At 39.4% G+C, this 24909-nt stretch overlaps 1 protein-coding gene across 3 annotated transcripts in view; it reads right to left on the minus strand.

Moving 5' to 3' along the window:
* Positions 1 to 9661: 9661 nt before the first annotated feature.
* Positions 9662 to 24909, minus strand: part of qser1 (glutamine and serine rich 1) — a 155349-nt gene continuing 140101 nt past the window's right edge. For all 3 annotated transcript variants that reach the window (XM_080189977.1, XM_080189976.1, XM_080189978.1), the window contains 4 exons: positions 23615 to 23712; positions 17239 to 17385; positions 12425 to 12520; positions 9662 to 11978 (listed from right to left, as the gene is read on the minus strand). In XM_080189977.1, the coding sequence (XP_080046103.1) occupies positions 11838 to 11978; positions 12425 to 12520; positions 17239 to 17385; positions 23615 to 23712 (482 nt within the window). In that variant the 3' untranslated portion in view covers positions 9662 to 11837. The remainder of the gene's footprint in view (positions 11979 to 12424; positions 12521 to 17238; positions 17386 to 23614; positions 23713 to 24909) is intronic.

A 24909-nucleotide genomic window follows, 5' to 3' on the forward strand; every position in this document is an offset into this window, starting at 1 on the left:
AAGCCATTTTTAGAGAATTAGGGATTTTTGGCAGAATGTGTCTGGTACCAGCTTGAATACACTCAGCACAGCATTTTTGGTCATCTCATAGTTTGTCGAACTCTCATTAGACAACAGGGAACAAACCTCATGGGATTTTCCTGTGGAGGTGCTTTGCAATAGAATGATCCAAACCTCTGCTGCTCTGCAAGCCTTCAAATAAGATAAAGAATGCTTCCACATTCCCCCCATGGAAGTTTGGTTTCAGTCAAGAGGGCTCAGGATTCGGTCATGAGCTAGGGGTAACTATCTCACTAATCGTGTGCTCCGTAGGTACAGTGAGCCCTTTTCTGCTTGGTTCAAGGTACTTTAATCCCCTTTCTTGCATTTTTTTAACCTCTGGAATGCTTGCTCTTTCTCCATCCTAGAATTCTCTCTGCTCCTTCTGTTCCTGTCTTACTTCCTTTTTCTTCAAATTCTTTCTTCTTTTTTCCTTCTCTTCTGTTCTTCTCTTTCCTTTTTTGCTTAGAATTCTATATCTAGTCACCTCTGTTCCACTGTTGATGCTAACCTGTCCATTTCAGATTCAATGCCAGTTTCCTCCTCTTCAAGTCCAAAGGCAAAATGGTTGGCCACAAGTTTTACAATTCCAGGTTTCCTAGGTTTTTGACAGATACTTAACCCTCAATGGGTTAGTAAGTTCGCCGATGACACGAAGGTCGGTGGTGTTGTGGATGGTCTGGAAGGATGTCAGAAGTTGCAGCAGGACATAAATATGATGCAGGACTGGGCGGAGAAGTGGCAGATGGACTTCAACGCGGATAAATGTGTAGTCATCCATTTTGGCAGGACCAATGGGATGAATGAGCACACTATCAAGGGCAAGAGTCTTAGTAGTGTTGAAGAGCAGCAGGATCTTGGGGTCCGGGTCCACAGGACTCTTAAATCGGCCTTGCAGGTGGAGGATGTGGTCAAGAAGGCGTATGGTGTACTGGCCTTCATTAATCGAGGGATTGAGTTTAGGAGTCGGGAGGTAATGCTGCAACTTTATAAGACCCTTGTCAGGCCTCACTTGGAGTACTGTGCACAGTTCTGGTCACCTCACTATAGGAAGGACGTAGAAGCTATTGAAAGGGTACAGAGGAGATTTACAAGGATGTTGCCTGGATTGGGAGGCATGCCTTATGAAGATAGGTTGAGGGAGCTGGGACTCTTCTCCCTGGAGAGACGAAGGTTGAGAGGTGACCTGATAGAGGTTTATAAAATGTTGAGAGGAATAGATAGGGTGGATTCTCAGAGGCTATTTCCCCGGGTTGAAATGGTCGCTACGAGAGGACACAGATTTAAGGTGCGGCGAGGCAAGTACAGAAGTGATGTTAGGGGTAAGTTTTTCACTCAGAGGGTGGTGAGTGAATGGAATCGGCTGCCGTCAGTGGTGGTGGAGGCGAACTCGCTGGGGTCTTTTAAAAGACTTCTGGATGAGTACATGGAATTTAGTGGGATTGGGGGTTATAGATAGGTCTATGGATTGGTAGGTGTTGATGTGATCGGCGCAATTAGTGGGCCGAAGGGCCTGTTTGTGCTGTAGTGTTCCATGTTCTATGTTCTAATGCCTACTTACACTCCCTCACTCTTCAATGGATAGGGTTTTTAAGGTAAGGTCACTATAGTCTCAGATGAACACAGGATGCTCTCTCCTGCATCACAAGAAAATTCCAATGGAAGTTTTTAACTATTCTTCTTTGGATCAACACACACACACACACAGAGGACAGATTAAATAATTTAGAGAACATTAAATTATAGAGATACATGATTCTTAAAGTTTGGTGACTTGGTCAGTTTCAGGCTGAACTCAGTGGTTCTGCAGATTTTGGCATTGAGGTTGCTTAAAGCTGTAGATGGACAATTTATCTGGCTTTCTGGGGTGAGATTTGAAAATCTGTCTGGGGATACTGATGTCAAAATCAGCAGATTGAGTTAAAAACTTGCCAATTGGATGGAGAGAGGGAAGGAATCCAATCAAGGCCTTGTTCCTCCAATGTTTTGGGGACCACATCAAAAACTTCAAGGTATATTGTGAAGTTAACCTAGACTCCAACTTTTTTTTGATTTTGGTAGGAGGGTAAGCATAAAAGTGATTCTATTGACCCACTAGGAAGCTTCTATTTAAACAAACTTTATTTAACAACGGTTAAATTATAACAGAAAGAATTAGCATAACTTTTACCAATTAAAACTCTTAAACAAAACAAAGTATAATTCTTAAATTGGAATTACAGAAATAACTAGCAGTTAAGTAACATCCCCATGGCCATACACCCTTCTTCAGAATCAGTTAGCAGGAAAGAAATGTATAGGCTTATGTGGTTGCTAGAGTTCTAGTCTTTTAGATCCTCTGGACAGACATTCAGAAAGACACCTATCTTCTGACTCTCATACAGCAGCCCCCAGAGAAATATCTATCATCGAACAGCAGAATTTCAAAGAAAGGGACATACTTTTCTGACAGATCCAAGTCTCCAATTCCAGAGAGAGAAAGAGAGACACAGAGAACTACTTCTTCTATCTAAAGATCCAAAGCAGTAACTGACTTGGTTTCTTTGAAAGCCTAGTTCCGGCCCATCACATGGTTTTTTTCTGTCAATCAACCTATCAAACCCTACTCTGAAAAACCCCAGGAGAAAACACAAAAGTGACAATACTGCATTAACCCAGATTAAAACAAACATTCCAGCAATTGGGATCAATTATGCCTCTGCAATATCAAGAATGGCTGCTGGTTACAGTCAAACCAGCACTGGTAAATAGAACTGCTAAAAAAACTCCTGCACAAGAAACATGACACAAATGCATTTCTTAAAGGCACAGTATTGTCACAAATGTCTCAATTTCTTGTCCTGTTCTCCTGAGAAAACAGGTGCTTAAAATACAAAAAGTGTCGGCTTAACACATGACCTCCCTTGCTAGCTTCCCATTGACCCAAGAATGGTCATGGTTATTGTATTCCAGTTGTAACTTGCTTAGATCATGGCTGGGAATTCATCTCTGAGCCAGGGTTCCACTGTCCAAGTGATTATGTCGAAGAATTTGTCTCCACCTAGTTGAGTACCAAGGTGAGTGTCCAGTTGCTTTGCCAACAGGATAAGAGATCATCTCTTCCAAGGCAATTGTTTCTGGTGAGGCTTTGTCAGCAAGTTGATTTGTATGGATAGAGGTGGAGAGACTCTTCCCGCTCAAAAAAGACAGTAGGACTAGGGGGCACAGCCTCAAGATAAAGGGGAGGCGGTTTAGAACGGAGTTGAGGAGGAACTTCTTCACTCAAAGGGTGGTGAATCTCTGGAATTCTCTGCCCGTTGAAGTGGTGGAGGCTGCCTCGCTAAATATTTTTAAGAAGCGGGTTGATGGGTTTTTGATAGGAGAGGGGATTAAGGGTTATGGGGAGAGGGCGGGAAAGTGGAACTGAGCCACAACAGATCAGCCATGATCTTATTGAATGGCGGGGCAGGCTCGAAGGGCTAGATGGCCTACTCCTGCTCCTATTTCTTATGTTCTTAGTGATGCAAATAAGCAGGCATATTTGACTGTGATTCCAAATCACTGAAATGGGGTTTTAGTCTTTTTTAAGTCTTTTTTGAGATTTCCAATTAGTAAATTCAAAAATCATTTTTTGATATAAAGCAGTTTCACAACAATTGGCTCATTTTTTTTGTCTGGTTACCTTCTGTTGAAGCACTTCAGGACATTCCACTATGTTAACATACAGAACATCATATAAATAAGTTTATTCTTTGAAAATATATTAAAAATTTGGCGAGCAAAAGGGATTACATCTGATAGCACTTAAATCTTATTCAGACAAATGTTCTGTCACGTAGGTTTTGTTCTGTCACTAGAGGTCACTCTAGGATGTTGGAAGCTCTAGTGCTAAAGGTTGTTGTGCCCTGGGAGGAAATAGAACCAATTGACTGACCTTGTTTTATCCAAAAATGAAATCAAGTTATGGCCAACTCAAGAATTGCAATTACGACTGTCTCACTCATTACTCGTCTCACACAAAGTGTTGTGAATCTGTGCAATTCCCTGCCCAGTGAAACAATTGAGGCTACCTCATTAATGTTTTTAAGGCAAGAGAAACTTTTGAACAGTTAAGGAATTTAGGATTATGGTGAACAGGCGGTTAAGTGGAGCTGAGTCCATGAAAGAAATCAGCCATGACCTTATTGAATGGCAGAGCTCGAGGGGCCAAATGGCCTACTCCTGCTCCTAGTTCTTTTGTTCTTATTTACAATGGTCTCCATGCCCCATACAAAAAATTAACAGTTGTAATAAATTAACAATAAGAGGTATTAAAAAGACACATAACTAAAAAAACCTCAGACACACCTGTTACACTGATGGAGTTAATCTAAGTCAGATTGAAATATGCTTCAAGTGGTGCAACATGAATTCAGTGCCTTCAATGTATATTAACTGAGAAACACTTTACTGCTGTTGGTATATACCAAAACTTTTCTATACATCACTTGTTTCCTTTGAGTAAATTATACCATCTTTGGGTTATGAAGATTGAGTACCATGATTCAGATATTCTCCCTGCCCTCTAACCCCAGTTCATCTTAGCACCACAAACAAGGGGTGATTTTGAGCTTGCGTTAGCCATCAGCATAAATAGAGATGAGGGCCCAAAATAAGACTCTTGCTTGTGAGATCTTGTTTCCTAATTATCCACATCTCTCCTCTGTGACATAATGAAGCCCCGAAAGGGCGGGAACATTTTAATAAATCTGCATAACATGATCGCCACTTGCTGAATATTCAAACTATGCTGACATGTAATTTTTAAAAAAAGTTTATTTATTAGTGTCACAAGTAGACTCACATTAACATTGCAATGAAGTTACTGTGACAATCCCCTAGCTGCCTTACTTGGGCAATGGTTCAGGTATACCGAGGGAGAATTTAGCTTGGCCAATGCACCTAACTAGCATGTCTTTCGGACTTTGGGAGAAACCGGAAGAAACCCACACAGACATGGGGTGAGTGTGCAAGCTCTGCAGAGTGACCCAAACCGGAATGGAATCCGGGTCTCTGGCGTTGTGAGGCAGCAGTGCTAACCACCGTGCTGTCATATAACAGCTTTGTAGAAGGCAGAAAAAAGTTGAGGCGTTCCCACTGGGATGTTAAGGTAAGTATAGCCTCCTGTGGAGGAGAGACATTTCCATGCCGTGTCCTGGGGCATGCCCTCTCAGTAGCCCAACTGGGGAGGTTTCCATAATATCTGGTTGTTGAGGTGGGAAGAGCACCAATGCCTTTGAAGGGGGGACTTAGCAGAGATGGGGATCAAGCAGTGGGCGTGGGACATCCTGGCATTTGGGGGTTGACCTGAGCAGTTTGAAGGTAGTGCTGGTGATACAGTCACAGTGGTTGTTGATTGTGGTGGGGAGGGGGCGAACCCCTATAATAGTGCTGGGGGAGGGTTGCAGGGAGGAAACTCCCCAATAGCTTTATGGTGGGGGTGGGGAAGCATTGATGGTGGGAGTTTCAACTCATCAACTCAATTCTGATCACAACATCCTTTCAAAATGGCATGAAGCTCTGTAGAGCTGGTCTTGCCAGTTCTATCAGACTTCTCCCGTTAAACTGAGGGCACAAACGATGCACTCCCCCCCCCTCCCCACGATTTTCTTTTTAGAGTGGCTTAAGGCTTAAGATCTAGTATGAAAACTCAGCAGTGCAACTGGGGAGATACATTGTCAGAGCCTGACACTGACAAATTATTGCAAAATTCTACCCACAATCTTGAACGACTATGGACAAAGCCATAAATCAGTTAGCATTTACAAAGTATGGGAATAACATCTAACGGTTGCAAATTATTATGTAGGTTGTTAAAAATAGAAAAGTATCAAAACTAAAATTGCAAAAGGACGGCTTCCATGCAGATGACTGGGTAATTACTAGAGAAAATAATTTGTCTGAATACTTACCATAATTGTCCAAATATAACACCCAATCTCATCGAAAAGTTTATCAAAGAGATAGGATATGTTTTACAAAAGTAACAAATCAGAAATTTTTTTCACATTTATAAATTTAATTTTTGAAAATGATCAAGATGATACTGGTGAATCTTTATATTATTTTACATTTAGCTGTATAGTAACATATACTTAAAGGAGAAATGCAAAGTGATTCATTTCGGTAGGAAGAACATGGAGAAATAGTATAAAATAGAAAAGTTGATCATCCTTTACACCCTAGCTATGACTGTAACATTACATTCTGCTTTCCTTCTTTATGAATGGTATGCTTTGTCTATATAGTGTGCAAGAAACAATATTTTTCACTGTATGCTAATACAAGTGATAATAAATCAAATCAAATCAGGATACATCTCGAAAGGAAGTACAAGAGCGAAGGACCACAGTATAAATGTGCATACATGATTAAAGGTGGCAGGACAAGTTGAGAGAGCTATTAAAAATCATACAGTATCCTGGACTTTATTAATATGGATGCAGATTACAAGAGGTTATGTTGAACTTGTGCAAGACACTAGTTCAGCCTCACCTGGTGTATTGCATCCAGTTCTGGGTGACACATTTTGGAAAATATGTGAAGGCATTGGAGAAAGATTCATGAGTATGGTTTCTAGGATGAGGAACATCAGTTATGAAGACAAATTGGAGAAGTTGGGATTGTTTTCCTTGGAAGAAAGGCTGAGAGGGGATTTGATTGAGGTATACAAGATCATGAGGGGCCTGGACAGATAGGATGAAACTGCTCCCACATGTGACATGATCCAAGACCAAGAAGGCACAGATTTAAGGTAATTTGTAAAAGAAGCAAAAGCAAAATGAGAAAAAAAATTTTTTCATACAGAAAGTTCCTGAGCATGAAAAGGTACAATGTCAGGGTTATTGGGAGAAGGCACAAATGCCACTATTTGCTCTTTTGGCAAGTTGGTGCAGGTAAGTGGGGCTAAATTATTTCTGCTGTAAAAAATTCTGTATAGTTATGTAGTCCCTCTACTGCTTTGTTTCTCTTTCAACATTATCCCAATATATTCTGAATAATCCTTGGCATTTGTGAGACAACCTTTCTTAAAACTATGAAGGATCAGAGGTGGATCATTCATATCCATGGCTTCCTTAATTAATTGAGCAATGAGCTAAAGGTCTATTTTGTTCAGGTTGCATGTATCCCATAGTAGAGCTATTCATTCCACTTTTGGTGTATCTGCTGTTTAAACAATCAGCTGCAGCTGACACCCATTACTTGTAACTGGCCTATCATGCCTGGGAATGACAAGATCTGTATGATTACTGTTACCTTGATGCATGATATTCAATGACACCTAATATCGAGAACCAGCATATGACATTTCGAAGATTATGAAATCCTTAAGATTGTGTGATCACAAAAAATAGGAATCAGCCATTCAGTCCCTCAAGCCTACCCTGACATTCAATAAGATCATGGTTGATCTGATTGTGGCCTAAACTCCACTTTCTTGCCTGTCCCACATAACCTCGATCTTCCATCAAAATAAAGATTTGGCTAACCCAGCTTTAAATATATTCAATAACCCATCCTCCATTGCTGTCTGGAAAAGGGAATTTCAAACACTAACAGTCCTTTAGAAGAAAAACTTGTCTAATCTCAGTCTTAAATGGTCGACCCCTAGTTTAAATTTTTAAATGGTGCCCCCTAGTTCTAGATTCTGCTGTGGAAAGAAACATCTCTTCAGCACCTTCCTTATCAAGCCCCCTCAAAATCCTATGTTTCAATAAGGTGATCTTTTATTCTTCAAAATTCCAATGAACATAAGTACAAATCATTCAACTTTTCCTCATAAGACCCGATCATTGCAGGAATCATCCCAGTGAACTGTTCCTAAATAAATCCTCAAGGAGACCAAAATTGTACACAGCATTCTAAGTGTGATATCAACAACGCTCTTCACAGTTGCAGCAAAACTTCCCTACTTTTATACTCCACCCATCTTACAACATTCCATTTGCCTTGCTAATTATTTTTATACATGTTCAACACCATCTTTAGTCATTTATATCCACCCAACCCTTTTCACGTTCATGGATCACACCTTTTGGCCACATGATAATCTTTGGGTTATTTTTGTGCTAGATGCCATCTTTGTTGCACTTCCATATGCCCCAAGCACATTTTGTTTTCTCATTGATGGTTGAAATAAAGGTGACAGAATGTCACGTGAATATCTGATTTGTGTTGGCATCATGGGAGGCACCAGTTGTGTTCCTTTTCTTGTCTTTTCATATAATGCTGCTACTCATGTAGCTTGTCTTCAAAATCATCAGGTATTGATTATATGGTTGTATTTGTATGAAGAATGCTTTGAGGATGTGTCTTGGGGTCCAAATCTCTTGCAGTATAAAGCATTTCCAAACAAATCTCTATAGTGCTGGCTGCTTATCCTTTCTTGACATGGAATGTATTCCAGATGTTTTGTTCAAGCTGAGAGTGCTGAACCATCCTTCCATATACAGGGGGCTTGGCTTGCTTGAAACTTTTATCGTGTCTTTTAACACCTAAAGTCTATCAGCTTCATTAACATAGAAGCTACTGTTAGCATGGATTTCTGAAACTTCTATTATTTTCAGTGATATGGCATTTTCAAGTAATAGGATGTTGCCATCACATATGTAAGCCATATGTCCCAATTGGCTGATTGCCTAATATGGACAGCCAAAAGAACATGGTTCAGAGTGCAATCAACCCACATTTCTAAATCCCAAAATGCCTATCATAAGAGGCAATATTACCATTGGGCAGCACTTGCTGAATAATGTGCTAATAGCTACACTCACAACCAATCTGAGTCCTGTTCATACCATGGCTCATTTATGCTGGCTAGAAGCAATATGCAGGGACCCATTCTCTGCAAATAAAAGCCTTGAATGATTGTTGAATTACCTAAACGTATGGGGATCCCATTGTTTTCTCTACGGCAATATCTTGACTGGAGTTGAGGTAACCTTTTTCCTGTAGTATAAATTACTTTTGCCATTCACCCTGATTGATGTAAAATAAAACAAACTTCAGGCACATCTCTTTTCACAAATATGCAAGTTCTGTCCTATGATTGGCTGATAGTGTGGTTTATTTTGCCTTATTGCTTTATTTGATGTAGGATGAGCAAAATGGAAACTTTAATACTGCTGAAAAAATACATTTTTTTGTTAAAGCTTTTTTTCATCTTACACTCATCAGGGCTATAAGAATACTTATGTCTCTTTTCATATACTATACATTTGTTTTTCCTGACAATGATATTCCTACAGACTGTCCTAACGAATGCAAGGTAAAAAGATTTAGCGATAAATCTTCTTAAGCAGTACACAAGTTCCAAAATTTTAATGCCCTTCTTCTGGTATAGGCCCGTCAGGTCAGACATTTTGACAAGTGCATTCTGCCAGGAACTTTTTTTTGAAGGAAATAAAACAGGAGCCAAAGAAACAGAGCAAGGACAACTAATTAAAAAAAATAGCATTTTTGAAAAAAAAATCTTATCAATGCAAAATAATTCGTGTCAAGTTGACATCAAATCTTTCACCTTAGCTAGATTTGCCCACTAATTTTGTGAATAAAGGGTCACTGACTGTAGGATTGCAGAAGGTCTAGTTGTGTATTATACTTGTTAAGGCAAAAAAGCTGATGTTTTGAGTCCAGGTGACCCTTTGGTCATCTGGACTCAAAATGTAAGCTCTTTTCTCTCCTTACAGATGCTGCCAGACCTGCTGAGATGTTCCAGCATCTGCAGTAATTTGCTTTTATTCTGTCAATCAATATGCTCTGAAACCTTCAGTCATGCTTTTGTAACATTCGGTCAATCTCCCATCACCCTGAATCTTCTGCTACTTATATCCCAAGGCATACTACGTCCAGTTAACCTATCATCTTGCTCATTAACTTGAAAACAATGCCTCTCTTTTTATGATTTGTGGTCTCATTCCTCTCCATCTCTAACTTATTCTTTCTGACAACTTTGGGGAATTTCACCTTCTTTCCATTCTGGCCTCTTATGCCTCCCACTTTTGTTGTACCTTCAACTATTTTGGCTCTAAACTTAGCATTCCTTTTCCAAAACTCTGCTTATTTTTCTTTAAGACATTCCTTAAAAGCAACATCTTTTAGTTACATGTCCCAATACCTCACGTAATGTCACATTTTGTCTGAAAATGCTTCTGTTAAGTGTGCTGGGCTGTTGTATGATAATAAAGGTGCACATAAATGCTGTTGCTGTTGAATCTGGGCACTGTAAAAAGTTTGAATCCATGTCAAACACCACTCCACAATACTAACAATCTCAGGACAGGTGCATCTGATGCTCAAACTTGATCACAAAGTAGAAAAGTGTTCTATTCCCAACATGGACTGGCTACCTCAAAATTATTATTTTTTAATATACAGGGAAATACTTAGCATTATTGCTTCCAAGTTATCTGGAGCGTACAACAGTAATGATTTAAGATACACAATTAGAGCAATAAACAATGTGGGAAGAGGCATTTAAAATGGCGCACAGTTTAAGGGTTAATTTGGTAGAGCAAAACATTATGATTCATAAAAAGGAAAGCAACAATCAGAGCAAAAGATAAACCACCAGGGTAACAATATTATAGAAAAAATATCCATAGTAACAGTCAAAATCAAGTTGAATTTAACTACATTTACAAATCTGCTGTACATATTGCTGAATTGTTAAACAGTTCTCATGGTACAATATAAACTTTTTTGGCTTTAGGTTTAGTAGGAAATTTATTTTCACGTATCAGAAAATAATTGCAATGTGTAACACAGCTACACTTAAAAAGGCAAAACTAGTCCAATATGCATATCTGGTACACACTGAAGCAAACTTGTATTAACACGAAAACAGAAATAGTAGTTTACCTCAGTATATAAAGTATACAATGTGATCAACATATAAATGAAAAGAATTTACTGGAAACAATGCAAAGTGTATTACAAAGATAAATGAACATAATTCAAACCACAATATTTTCTCTGAAAAATACAATTATTGATGAAATAAAATGTACAATTTATTTTAAAGAAATATGGGTAGAAAGGCAAAATAATTTTCTTCAAAACAGGGAAAACAGATGTGTTCATCACATTTTCATCACCAGAACTGACACAAATAGTCATAGAATTGCACCAACTCCATGTCCAGTTTCCTGAACTTGCTATTTTCAAATGTAAAAGGAGTCTGTAAAGCAACAAAAATTATATATTTTCTGATGGCATATTTACTGTAAAGAGTGTCACGACACACCAACTTTCTTTACAATATGTATGGAAATTTGGTAGGCAGACATTAGAAAAATATGATTACTCTGCCTTGTCTTGTAGGTCAGTAAAAGGCAGATAATCAAAGTTAAAGTATTTCTTGTTGAACAAAACAGTTTCCTAAAGTGTTAAAACTACAATAATAAAGAAAATCATAATATACTTAGTGCATGCCTTGCCATTTTGATCGGTCACAAAGTTTTTTTTAAATGTTTTTTCTTTTTTTTGGAAACAGACGTTACTCAATATCTCAAGTTCACAGAATACAAATAAATCAAAAATTGGCCATCATAAAAATGTGGTTACAGACATAATAATTAATAAATTCCTAATGTCAATATGTGTTTTCTTGGCCACCATGTTTGCGTAGCTTTGGACCAAAATACAAGGTTCATCAAAGCCCATGAGTGCCATCATTAAAGGCCTAGCCTGGCATCACTGGGGTGCCAAAGTTCATTTCCATGTCTCATGATATTTTGTTAGTGCCATAGATAAGACTGTTAAAAAATCTCATATGTACATTATGAACATTTCTGCTGTGCTTGTGTCAGAAGGTCACCAAATCTTTCAAAGAGGTCCTCCACCCACTTTTCATTTTCCATACATTGCTGGATTGTTTCAACTTGGCCAAGGTCTTTATTTTGTTTTAGAATGGAAGCAGCCTGTCCAAAAGAATTGTTGAAAAGAATTAGAAAGTTTAGCAAATACATGTAGCAGATTTAGCTTTGCACTGATATATATCTTTTTATAGAAACAGATAAAACTTTTGAGAACTGAACTTTTTGTACGTCAATTTGCTTCATTCAGTCACAGCATCCCAATATTTGATAGACAAAGTATGCATACACCCAGAACTATCAATTGTTAAAAAAAAATCACTTGAAAACATATTATGAAAAAACTGTTCTCTGAGATGATGCATCAAAAAACACATCTTTGATCAAGTATTGAACTATAAACTGCATTTTTGTAAGAAATGCCGAACTTTCCATTTTTAAATCCAGGATTTATAGAATTATCCTTAGATCTTCTTTGTTGCAATTTAACAAAATTACATGAATTTCACCAACTAAAAAAAAACAAATATTGCTGAATATTAAATTCTCACCTCTTTCTTGCATATCAGGTAGGTATGATATTTATAGTGATGAAGTGTGTGATATAAAGTACAGCACTGCAATTTCTCTTGATCTACAGTGAATTCCTAAATTTAAAATACAGAACAAAATTTTAAAATTCAGTTGTAAGTGAGAGTTGATCATTCAGCCACTGGACATGGTTAGAATGCAGTGTAATACAACCATCAAATCAGATAGTAACAGCAATGGGATGACATCCAATTGATGTACGTTTATACTTTATCATATTAACTGAGCAATTGATATAGGAAATCATTGCAATTATCTGAAATAGTTCAGGCTTCTTTGCCACATTTTCTACTCATCGCATCTTCAGCGCTGCATGACCAAAATAAGTTAGGGTTCTACATACAATTCTGGTCAGCACCTTACAGGAAGGATATGATTGCACTACAGACGGAAGATTTATGAGGATGTTGCCAGAAATGTTGAATTTTAGCTATGAGGAAACACTGGATAGATTGTGACAGTTTTCTCTGGAAGCTGAGTGGAGATTTAATTGGAGTATAAAATTATATGGAGTCCAGATGTATTGGGTAGAAAGAACCCATTTCTTTTAGCAGAGAGGTCAAGATCTGGGAAATTGATTTAAAATACTGATAATTGGCAGAAAGATTAGAGATGAGGTAAACATTTTTTTCACTTGAAGAATGGTTGGACTCTAGAAGTCACTTCTTGAAAGGGTGGTAGCAGAAGAAATCTCCACAGTATTTAAAAACACATATATGCACTCGAAATGCGGGAACCTATGAAGTGTTACAGAAAGAGCTGGGTGAGAATTGATACTCTTGAACATTTTTCTTACTCTCCATTATCAGTGTGGTTGTGGAAAGCAAGGTGTGTGCACTTTTTAACTCCCAGAGTGTGTGCAGTCAATTTAAATAACAGCATTAAGCTTTTACAGATTTAAATAAAGAGGATTTATTTATTTACACATTCACACAAAGACACAGAATAATGCATTTTTACAAGTTGTAAACAGAAGAATCACTCATAGTTCCAATGCTTGGTATGTTGTAGGAAAAACAGTTGTTGCAGACCTGGTAAAAGTTGCATTTTCACTCCAAAAGGATGGTTAGGTGATTTCAGCAACTGTAGTCATACATCAAAATTGTTGGATTCCTTCAAAATAGATGTTCAGCAAATTGCGAAGGTAGTCACTTATAGTTTCTTATCAGGAGATCAAGTTTATTGACAGGTGGGCCATCTTTTTGATGCAAATCACTCAGTTTAAAAAAAGGATTTTACTGCCTTTTTTCCTACATTTTCTGTAGTTGTGGTTGCTGTAGTGTGACTGGGTTTCTCTCTGGTCTTGGAATAATAAATGATTTAGCATCAGAAGCTAGCTTCAGTCATAGGATGGCAAGTTCCAACTTCCACATAATAGTTTAGAGCCAGAGTGATTGATAGATAATGGGGAATGATTGGCAAACCATTAATTTACCAGTTATAATAACAGAAAATGCTGTAAAAATCTCATCAGGTCTGACGGCATCCATGGAGAGAGAATAGAGCCAACGTTTCGAGTCTGGATGACCCTTCATCTGAGCAGATGAAGAAACTAATACACCAGTTACAATCAACTCACTGGAAGACATTATTTGCTATTCCATCCTCATGTTTCTGACACAAGTGGTGGTCATTGTTTGTTGGATCTTTTCCACTGAGCTGGTAAAGATGGCCCTCTTGCACCTGAGATAGCCATTTGCATTTGAGAACTTTCCAGAGGCATTTTCAGATATGAGCTTACCCTTTGTGCAGAAACTGCAAGTCACATGACCCTTGGCAGCCATCTTAACAGTCTCACTGACATTCCATTTTCAAACAAAATACAGTTTCAGAAAATTATTTACTAAGTGAAGTCCATGTTTATATAAATTCATTTATGGGATGTGGGTGTCACCGACTAGGTCAGAATTTATTGCCCATCCAAAGTTTTCCAGGCAAAAGTGGTGGTGAACTGACTTCTTGAACCACTGCAATCCATGTGGTATGCACCCACAGTACTTTTGGAAGGGGGCTCCAGGATTTTTACTCAGCGACAGTGAAGGAACAGCAATTTTTTCCAAGTCAGGATAGGGAGTGAATTGGAGGGAAACTTGCAACGGGTGGTACTACCACATATCTGCTGCCACCACATATCTGCTGCCCTTGTCCTTGTGGTTGTGGATTTGGAAAGTGCTGCCTAAGGTGTCTTGGTGAGTTCCTGCAGTGCATATTAGTGTTACGTACTGCTACCACCATTGGTCAGTGGTAGAGAGACTTTGAAAGGGGTAGCAATCAAGCTGGCTGCTTTGTCCTGGATAGTGTCAAGTTTCTTGAGTGTTGTTGGAGCTGACCTATCAAGGCAAGTGGAGGTATATGATCAGACTCCTGATTTGTGTCTTATAGATGGTGGACAGGCTTTGGGGGTCAGGAGATGAGATATGCGCCGGAAAATTCCTGGCCTCTGACCTGCTATTGTAGCCACAGTGTTTGGATGGCTAGTCCAGTTCAGTTTATGGTCAATGGTAACTTCCAGGATTCTGATAGTCGGGCATTTAGTAACGGCAATACCAACTGCCACTGAATGTCAGGGCGATGGTTAGATTCTCTCTTGTTGAAGACAGTCATTGCTTGGCACTTGTCTGGCGCAAATGTTACTTGCCACTTGTTAGCGCAAGCCTGGATATTGTCCGTGTCTTGTCACATTTGGGCATGGACTGCTTCAGTACTTGAACCATGAAATGGTCATCAGTGAAGATCCCCATTCTGATCTTATGATGGAAGGATGGTCATGGATGAAGCAGCTAAAGATGGTTGGGCCTAGAACACCACTCTGGGGAACTCTTGTAGTGATGTCCTGGAACTGAGATGATTGACTTCCAATCGCCACAACTATTTTCCTTTGCGTCAGGTACGAATTTCTCTGATTCCCATTGACTCCAATTTTGCTAGGGCTCTTTGATGCCATACTTGGTCAAATGTTGCCTTGATATCAAGGGCAGTTACTCTCATCTCACCTCCGGAATTCATGTCATTTGTCCATGTTTCAACTAAGGCTGTAATGAAGTCAGGAATGGAGTGACCCTGGTGGAGCCCAAACTGCGCATCAGTGACCAGGCTTTTGCTAAGCAAGTGCCACTTGATAACACAGTTGATGATTCCTTCCATCACTTTATTCATGACCAAGAGAAAACTAATAGGACAGTAACTGGCCAGATTGGATGTCCTATTTCTAGTGTAGATGATATAACTGGGAAATTTTCCACATTGCTGGTAGAAACAAGTGTCTGTAGCTATAGTGGAACAGCTTCGCTGGGGCTCGGCAATTTCTAGAACACATGTCTTTAGTACTTTTGCTGGAATACTGTCAGGTCCCTTAGCCTTTGCACTATCCAGTGCCTTCAGCCCTTTCTTCATATCAGATGTAATGAATCCAATTGGTTAAAGACTGACACCTGTGTTACTGAGAACCTCTGGGGAAGACAGAGATGGATCAGCCATTCGGCACTCCTGGCTGAAGATTGTTGTGAATGCTTTAGCCTTGTCTTTTACACTGATGTGCTGGGCTCCTCCATCATTGAGGATGGGGATATTTGTGGAGCTTCATCCTCCAGTGAGCTGCTTAATTGCTACCACTATTCATGATTGGATGTGGCAGTACTGCAGTGTTTAGATCGGATTTGTTAGTTGTGGAACTGCTTAGCTCTATTACTTGCTACTGATGCTGTTTGGTACGTGCTGTAGGTAAAATAATACCTCTGAGACTGTTAGTGAGTCAAAATACACTGGTTTTTATTTCAAAGCTCTGGCGTTTATTCAAGAGCTTTGGGAGAAGCAGGGACTACCAGACTTCTCCTAGAACACAAACACAATTGGGCATTTATACATTTTGAGCTCCAGCAGTAATCACGATTCAAAGTTCTAATTCCTGCCAGACTTCCAGGTCTTCCTTCCTTGGTCATGATTCAGCCCCAGAGTCAATCAGGAATCACAGTCCTGCAGTCTTCAATCTGGTCATGATTCAAAACTCTTCTGCCGAATACCGGCATCCCTGTCTTTGAAGTTACTTGTGCGATCGTGGCTGTCCCAGCAGGACTCTTCCTGTTAAAAGCCGGTATCGCGATCTCCCATCAACAGATGTCAAAAGCCGGTATCATAAACTACCATCTGTGTAACGATGTCCAACTAACACAAATAGGTAAGATTTGCAAAGTCTACAAAATAACAGCCACATTAAACTATCTGTCTTTATAAAAATGAGAGTTAAAACATGTAAGACATGAACAAATAACTCATATTAATGCCAGGAGCAGAATAAGCTTGAGAAGATCAGTCATTATGAAGGTTTATGTTTGTGACATATTCTAGGTACAAAATGCATTAACCTTTCCCCTACTTCAGTACGCAAGTAGTCTTGTGTTATAGCTTCACCAGGTTTAAAGTTACGAATAGGACAATGCCTTCACTGGGCATGACAAAACCAAGAGCTGGACTGCTGGATTGTGGAACAGACACAATGGCCTCTTTCTATTACATTAATTTACAAGATTCTGTGATGCATGTAAGTATTTTCCTTGGTGACATATTTCAGAGCATTTCAAAGAGATTTTTTTAAACGTCAATGGGATTATTTTTAGGAGCTGTGAAAGTAGAAGATGGTTAAAAAAAATGAGCTGAATAATTTTAACCGCATTATTGTAGTGATTTTGAAAGATTTGTTGAAACAGTTGCCTGATCCCCTATGGTAGAATATACATCCACTTGTGGGAAAAAGTACATTAGACTTACAAGATCTTACCTTTTGGCCCTTAGCATTCTGTTTTAATGATTGGAGAGTCTTCTTGTTGTAACTTTTACCACTCAATTTAATTTTGGAGACATTGGGATTGTTGTTCTTTGCTCCTGAGGCACAAGTTGTCAGTTCAGGAAAACTCTCCAGGGCAGTCTGAAGAACAAAACAAAACCAAAATTCATAGAATACAAAATACAGAACGTGGCGATTCAGCCTTTCATGTCATTGCCAGCTCTCTGTGAGAGCAACACAGCTGATCCCACTCTATTTCCCAATAATTCTGCAAAATCATTTCTCTCCATTTAATTACCTAATTTCCTTTTGAAAGCCACTATTGAATCTGCCTCCACCACACTCTCAAGTGATGCATTTTAGAGCCTAATAAATCACTGTGTAAAGGGTTTCCTCACATTATCAGTGCCCTCTGCTTCTCGCTTTCCAATGGTAGGAATAGTTTTTTTTAAGCTGTTTTTTCATGGGATATGGGCATCACTGGCTAGGCTAGCATTTATTCCCATGAGAAGGTGGTGGCAGTCCACTTCTTGGTTTTGTAGGTTTTGTCTGAAATGGCTGCAGTCCATGTGCACCCACAGTGCTGTTAGGAAAACTGTTCTAGGATGTTGACCCAGCAACAGTGAAGGAACATCGATATAGTTCCAAGACAGGATGGTGTGTGATTTGGAAGGGAACACGCAGATGGTCATGTTCCCCTGGCATCTGCTGCCCTTGATCTTCCAGGAGGTAATGGTTGCATAAAGTTATTGACAAAGGAGACTTGGTGAATTGCTGCAGTATGTCTTGTAGATGGTACACACACAGGCCACTGTGTGGGTGGTGGAAGGAGTGGTGGTTGAGTGCCAATCAGGCAAAAGAAGAATGTTCATCACACTCCTGACGTATCTTGTAGACGGTGGACAGGCTACAGGAATTTATGAAGCCAGTTACTTCCTACAGGATTCACAGCTTCTGACCTGCTCTTATAGCCACAATATTTAATATGGCCAGTCCTGTTCACTTTCTGGTCAATGGTTACCCCAGGATGTTGACAATGAGAGTTTTCAGCAAAGGTAATGCCATTAAATGTTACGGGGAGATGGCTAGTATATGGAATTCTCTTCCCCAGAAAGCAATGGAGACTGGGTCATTGAATTTATTCGAACTTGAGTTAGATATATTTTTGACAGACAAGGCTATCAAGGTTTTGGGGGCAGTCAGATCAGCAATGGTCTTATCAAATGGTGCAGTAGTCTCAAAGGCCTGTACCAGCTCCCAAGTCCTATGTTCCTATGTACACTATTTACTGTCACTCAGCCCACTTTGTGTCCTTGTGGTCACTATTCATTTTATTCCATTGGCTTTGACTTTCTTCACAAGCCTTTTTATGTGGCACATAATCAACTTTTTGAAATCATGTACACATATTAAATGCACTATGCTCATCAATGCTCTAATTTACCTCATCAAAAAACTCAATCAAATTAGTTAAAAATAATTTGCCTACAACAAATCATCCAAGCTAGCTTTTCTTCCTTAATCTACATTTGTCCAATTGACTTAAATTTTGTTCTGGATTATCGTTCCTGAACATTTTCCCAATATCAAGTTAAACTGACTGGCCTTTAGTTGCTGGGCTTATCCTACATTTTTGAAGAAGGGTGCAACTTTTGCAAATCTGCTGCCTTCTGGCACCAGCCCAAAACTGAAAGAATTGAAGATGTGGCTTGTGTCCACACTTTCCATCCTTTCTTTCTCTCAGTATCCTTGGATACATTTTAGTTGGTCCTAGTGACTTATTAACTTGAACTACAGCCAGCCTTCCTTATACCTTTTCATCAATTTCTAGCCCATGCCGTTTCTTAACTACCTCCTTATTCACCATGGTTCTGGCATTACCTTTTTCTTTTGTAAAGGCAGATACAAAGTACTCATTTAGAACATCTGCAATGCCCTTTTGCCTCAGTGTATTAATCCCTTTTTTCGGTCCCTAATCAACCCTATTCCTTCTTTTACCATACTTTCACTATTAATATATTTATATTGACTATAAAAGACTTTAGCATTTCTGTTTATGTTGGCCAATGTCTTTCCATACTCTCTTTGCTGTTTTTATTCCCTTTTTACTTCCTCTCTGAATTTTTTATATCTTGCCTGCTTTTATCTTGCATCAACCTGACATTTGTCATATGCATATTTGTGTCATTCAGGGAGCTGCAGTTTTGTTTGCTTGTCTTCATAAAAAATGTACATCAATTATACTTGAATTATCTCCACTGTAAAGGCAGCTCATTATCCAATTAGTTTTACCTAGTTCGAATTAACTTGGAACAGGTCCATTTCTGCTCCATTGAAATTGGCCCTACCACAATTTTCACTCCAGATTGTTCCTTGTTGATTTTCATAGCTAACCATTATGACCATTGTTCCTCTCCCCTCCCCCGTCCCAAGTGATATCCACTTGGCCCATCTCATTCTCCAGAACCAAGTCCAGCAAAATCTTCTCCTGCTTTTGACTGATAGAGAAAATTCTCCAGAACAATTTGAGCAGCTCCGCTACATGTCCACCCTTTACAGTATTACTATCCTAGAGTATATTAGGATAATCAAGTCACCCATAATAACTACTCCAAAGTTTTTGCATCCCTCTATAACTTCTTTCAGTTCCTATACATCTTTTCCATTAGTGAGTGGTGGTCTATAAGAATACACATAATGATATAATGGCATTGCTGTGCTGTTTCTTAACTCTTAACTAAATACATTCTGTTCTTGACCCTCTAGGACATCCTCTCTTTCCAGTACTGTAACATTATCCTTAACATTACGGGTCACTTGAGGGTTACAAGACAGCAAGGAATCAGCTAAAAAAAAAAGGAGGGCATGAGGTGTCCTTGGTGAGTCGGATCCAGGAAAATCTCAAGGCTTTTCGCTCTTCTGTGAGAAATAAAAGAATGACGAGTTAGGACCAGTCAAGGATAGTAGTGGGAACTTGTGCATGGAGTCAGAAGAGATAGGAGCGGCGATGAATTAATACTTTTCTTCAGTATTCACCAAGGAGGGGGGCCACGTTTTTGAGGATGTGTGAGAGATACAGGCTGATAGGCTGGAGGAAGTGGATGTTCTGAGGGAGATGTATTAGCAATTTTGAAAAACCTGAAGGTCGGTAAGTCCCCTGAGCCAGATGGGATATATCCTAGGATTCTTTGGGCAGCAAGGGAGAAGATTGCAGAGTCTTTGACTTTGATCTTTGGGTCCTCACTGTCCACAGGGATAGTGACAGAGGACTGGAGAATGGCGAATGTTGTTCCTCTGTTCAAGAAAGGAAATAGGAACGATCCTGGTAATTACAGGCTGGTCAGTCTTACTTCAGTGGTCAGTAAGTTAATGGAAAAGGTCCTGAGGAATAGAATTTATAACTGTTTGGAAAGATGCAGCTTAATCCAGGATAGTCAACATGGATTTGTGAAGGGTAAGTCTTGCCTCACAAATTTGATTGAATTCTTTGAGGAGGTAGCTAAGTTTATGAATGAAGGTAGAGCAGTTGATGTTGTATACATGGATTTTAGCAAGGCGTTTGATAAGGCTCCCCATGGTCGGCTCATAAAGGAAGTAAGGAGGTGTGAGGTAGAGGGAAATTTGGCCGATTGGATAAGTAACTGGCTATCTCGTAGAAGACAGAGGATGAAAAATTTTCAAACTGGAGACCAGTTACCAGCAGTGTACCACAAGGATCAGTGCTGGGTCCTCTGCTATTTGTGATTTTTATCATTGTCTTGGAGGAGGGGGCTGAAGGGCGGGTCAGTAAACTTGCAGATGACACCAAGATTGGTGGAGTAGTGGATGAGGTGCAGGGCTGTTGTAGGCTGCAAAGAGACATTGATAGGATGCAGAGCTGGGCCAAAAAATGGCAGATGGAGGTTAAACCCGATAAGTGCTAGGCGATTCATTTTGGTAGGACAAATCTGAATGCAGATTACTACAGGGTCAATGGCATGATTCTGAGGAAAGTGGAGGAACAGCGAGATCTCGGGGCTCACATCCATCTCTGAAGGTTGCCACTCAAGCCGTGAAGGAGGCCTTTACTTTGTCAGCGTTTATTAACAGGGGGGTTAGAGTTTAAGAGCCACGGGGTTATGCTGCAACTGTACAAGACCTTGGTGAGACCACATTTGGAATACTGTGTGCAGTTCTGGTCACCTCACTATAAGGAGGATATGGAAACATTGGAGAGAGTGCAGAGGAGATTTACCAGGATGCTGCCTGGTTTGGAGGGTAGGTCTTATGAGGAAAGGTTGAGGGAGCTAGGGCTTTTCTCTTTAGAGCAGAGGAGGATGAGAGGCGACTTAACAGAGGTTTATATGATGATGAGGGGGATAGATAGAGTGGACGTTCAGAGACTATTTCCTCAAGTAGGTGTAGCTGTAAGGGGCATTACTATAAGGTTCAGGTGGGAGATATAGGAGGGATGTCCGAGGTAGGTTCTTTACTCAGAGTAGTTGGGGTGTGGAATGGACTGCCTGCTGTGATAGTGGAGTCAGACACTTAAGGAACTCTCAAGCGGTTACTGGATGGGCACATGGAGCACACCAGAATGATTGGAGCGGGATAGTTTGATCTTGGTTTTGGACAAAGCTTGGCACAACATCGAGGGCCAAAGAGCCTGTACTGTGCTGTATTGTTCTAAGTTTCTATTATCCTTAACCACTGCTGCCACTCCTCTTGCCTTCTTTCCTTCCTTGTCTTTCCTGAGCAACTTGTATCCAGGAATATTTAGTATCCAGTCCTGTCCTTTTTTGAGATAGATCCCCACAACCTCATATTCCCATGTAGCTACCTGCACTTGCAGTAATATTGCGCCAGAATTACTTACAACTTCTAGATGATTAGGTATTTAATGCCAAACGATTTTTCAGGCACAAGGAGCTAAGTCTTAACTATGATTCAAACCCAAATAAAGGCCTTAATTAATAGAAAAGTAAAGATCTCCATTTTATTCACGTTCAAGTATATGCTGGGGCAATATAATGTGGAGCAGAACAACATGTACCATCTTGCAGACTTTTGAGGAAAGGTAAGGAAGGGAGCATCAGAAGTAATGGCAGCTCTGCAGTTGATTGTAGAATTTGTGTGATTGATTTAACCTCCATCACTTGTATTTTAAAAATACACAGTTTCCTTGTATTTTCACACAGTTTCAATCTTCTTTTGCAGGTTAGTTTACAATATCATGTTGATTGTTTGTATAATTGGTTTTAATTTTTTTTACATCAGCATCATTGAACGAAATTCTAAAGGCACTGAAACAGCCTTTTGACTAGCCCACACAAATTCCATATCAAACACATTAAAATAAATAAGTTCCAAATTGATCCGAGAACATGGGAGACACAGAAACTTGCTGCAATACATTCTGTGGAGAAAAAAGGGAAGCCATTTTAATGTGCCACCCAAGAGACCACATACTAACATGTACAATCAAAAGGCAACAAAAGCTGGCAATTAGTTGTTTTTATTTAATAGCATATTCAGAAATACAACTTCACATTTGAACAAGAGAATTTAAAGAAGTACAAATCAATGATGAACACTGAGACCAGATCTTCACCCTCTAGGAGAGTTTCAGGAGAACGTCTTCGAAAAAAAACTTCAAATTTTGCTCCGGTAGATTTTCATTACGTTCTTATTATTCTGCTACAACCTCCCCTATGGTTGCTTCTGAGGATTACTTATAATTGTGGGGATCATACTGAAATATGTCATTCTGTTTGACCTATAACCTGAAAGCTTCATTATTTCAATATGGAATTCAGTTATGGGCCATCACAGAATATCAAATCAATGTTGTATGATCAACTAAATGTCATGTGCAGAAATATAGGTACAGTATCCAATTCAGCTGCCTAAAATCTGGAGTTGTTCAAAAACCAGATGTTTACAGATGGACCCTGCATCAATTTTAGCTGAGTAAAATAAAAAAAAACTTACCTGGATAATTCAGTTTGATATTCCATGGTGCTGGACTAATTATCCACTTCGTTGCTGTGCACAGTCTTCTTATGCTCCAAGCAACCCTTGATCTCACCCAACCCAGTTTACCTTGAACCACCCAAAATCCAGACGGTTCAAAATCCAGCACGGTCTCGTTCCTAAGGTCACTTTGACACTGTATCTGCAATTAGTTTTCATCAAAACAGATTTTCTTCCCCAGATTCCAGTAGACAAACCTCAGAACTATCAGTAATTATATTATAATTCACTGTTTCCAAACACCATAGGCACAGTAACTAAGTACTTTGTAAGTACTAGAACCATGCAGTTGTGGATGGAACAGCTATATTGCATAATTTTCAGAGAATGGCAAGTATGGTTTTGAAAAGGTTCTTACCTTGAGTGCTGGCTCCAGTGGGAATTTCAAAATCATTCTCTTCTTGTTTTCATTTAGCATACTATCAATTTTTCTCATGTGTGGCAAATACATCTCATCTGCAAGAGATCAATGTAAGCTTATGTTTAAGTATTATTGAAATTCAAAGACAATTTCATTAATGCTGCTCTGGAATGACACATTCTATATGTGTTGAAGATAACCAATGTTCTCCGTAGTAAAGAAGTGAACTGATGACCATCCTTCAAAAGGATGCTCATTTAGTCCAACTTCCAATAAATACTATAGTAGTCTCTGCATTCTGTGAAGTTTTAGTTTAAAAACTACGGTGTAAAAAGCTAGAAGCATTTTAGATGGGATGAAATTCATGGACTGAGAAGGAGACATCTTAATTCATTCCAGGGATGTGAGCATACAAACTCCTCAATCTCTCCATGTAGGACAATTTCATCACCCCAGGGATCAGGTAGGTGAATCTTCATTGTACTTGCTCCACGGCTGGTATAATCTTCATAAAGCAAGGAGACCACAATATTCCAGATGTGACCTCACTAAGGCTTTATGCAAATGCAGCAAGTCTGTGAAGGAGAGAGCCAGGCTTCTGATTCAGCAACAGTGAGGGAATGGCAATATAGTTGCAAGACAACAAGATGTGTGGCTTGGAGAGGAACTTGCAGATGGTGATGTTCCCAGGCACCTGCTGTCCAATACAGTTTTGAATGCCGCTGTTGAATTGACTTCCTCCATCCTTTCAAGTTATCCATATCTCAATGCACTAAGGAATGTCTGGTTACTGATCTTCTTGTCAGAGGAAATAGTCTCTCCTTACTTAAAATACATCAACATTTTGAACTCCATCTTGCCTTAGCCTACTCTGGTCAAAGGAAAACACTTCCAGCTTCTCCAGTCTCTCAACTGAAGTCTTGGCCCTAGCATCACTCCAGCAAATCGCTTCAGCTTTTTCTCCGAGGCTTTTGACATCTTTCCCAAAGTTGGGTGCCCCAAAATGGTCAGAGTACGGAAGCCAAGCTTCAACCAGCGGTCTATAAAAGTTTAGTACGACTTCCTTGTTTTTGTACTCTGAGCCGCTATAGAAAAAAACATATACTATTCTTGCTTTATAAGTTGACCTGCTTCAATATTTCTGGCAGTACTTATCTGAACCAGCTACTAGAAAATTTAAGACTGGCCACGGGCCATCTCTCCAATAATTACCATTGTTGCCTATGGAAGCAACCACGTCCCTCAAAAATTAGGAACTCATTCTTATAACCAAGGTCACACCACAACTAGAA

The sequence above is a fragment of the Carcharhinus amblyrhynchos genome, chromosome 6, assembly GCF_965287045.1.
Source record: "Carcharhinus amblyrhynchos chromosome 6, sCarAmb.v2.hapA, whole genome shotgun sequence".
NCBI classification, from domain to species: domain Eukaryota; kingdom Metazoa; phylum Chordata; class Chondrichthyes; order Carcharhiniformes; family Carcharhinidae; genus Carcharhinus; species Carcharhinus amblyrhynchos.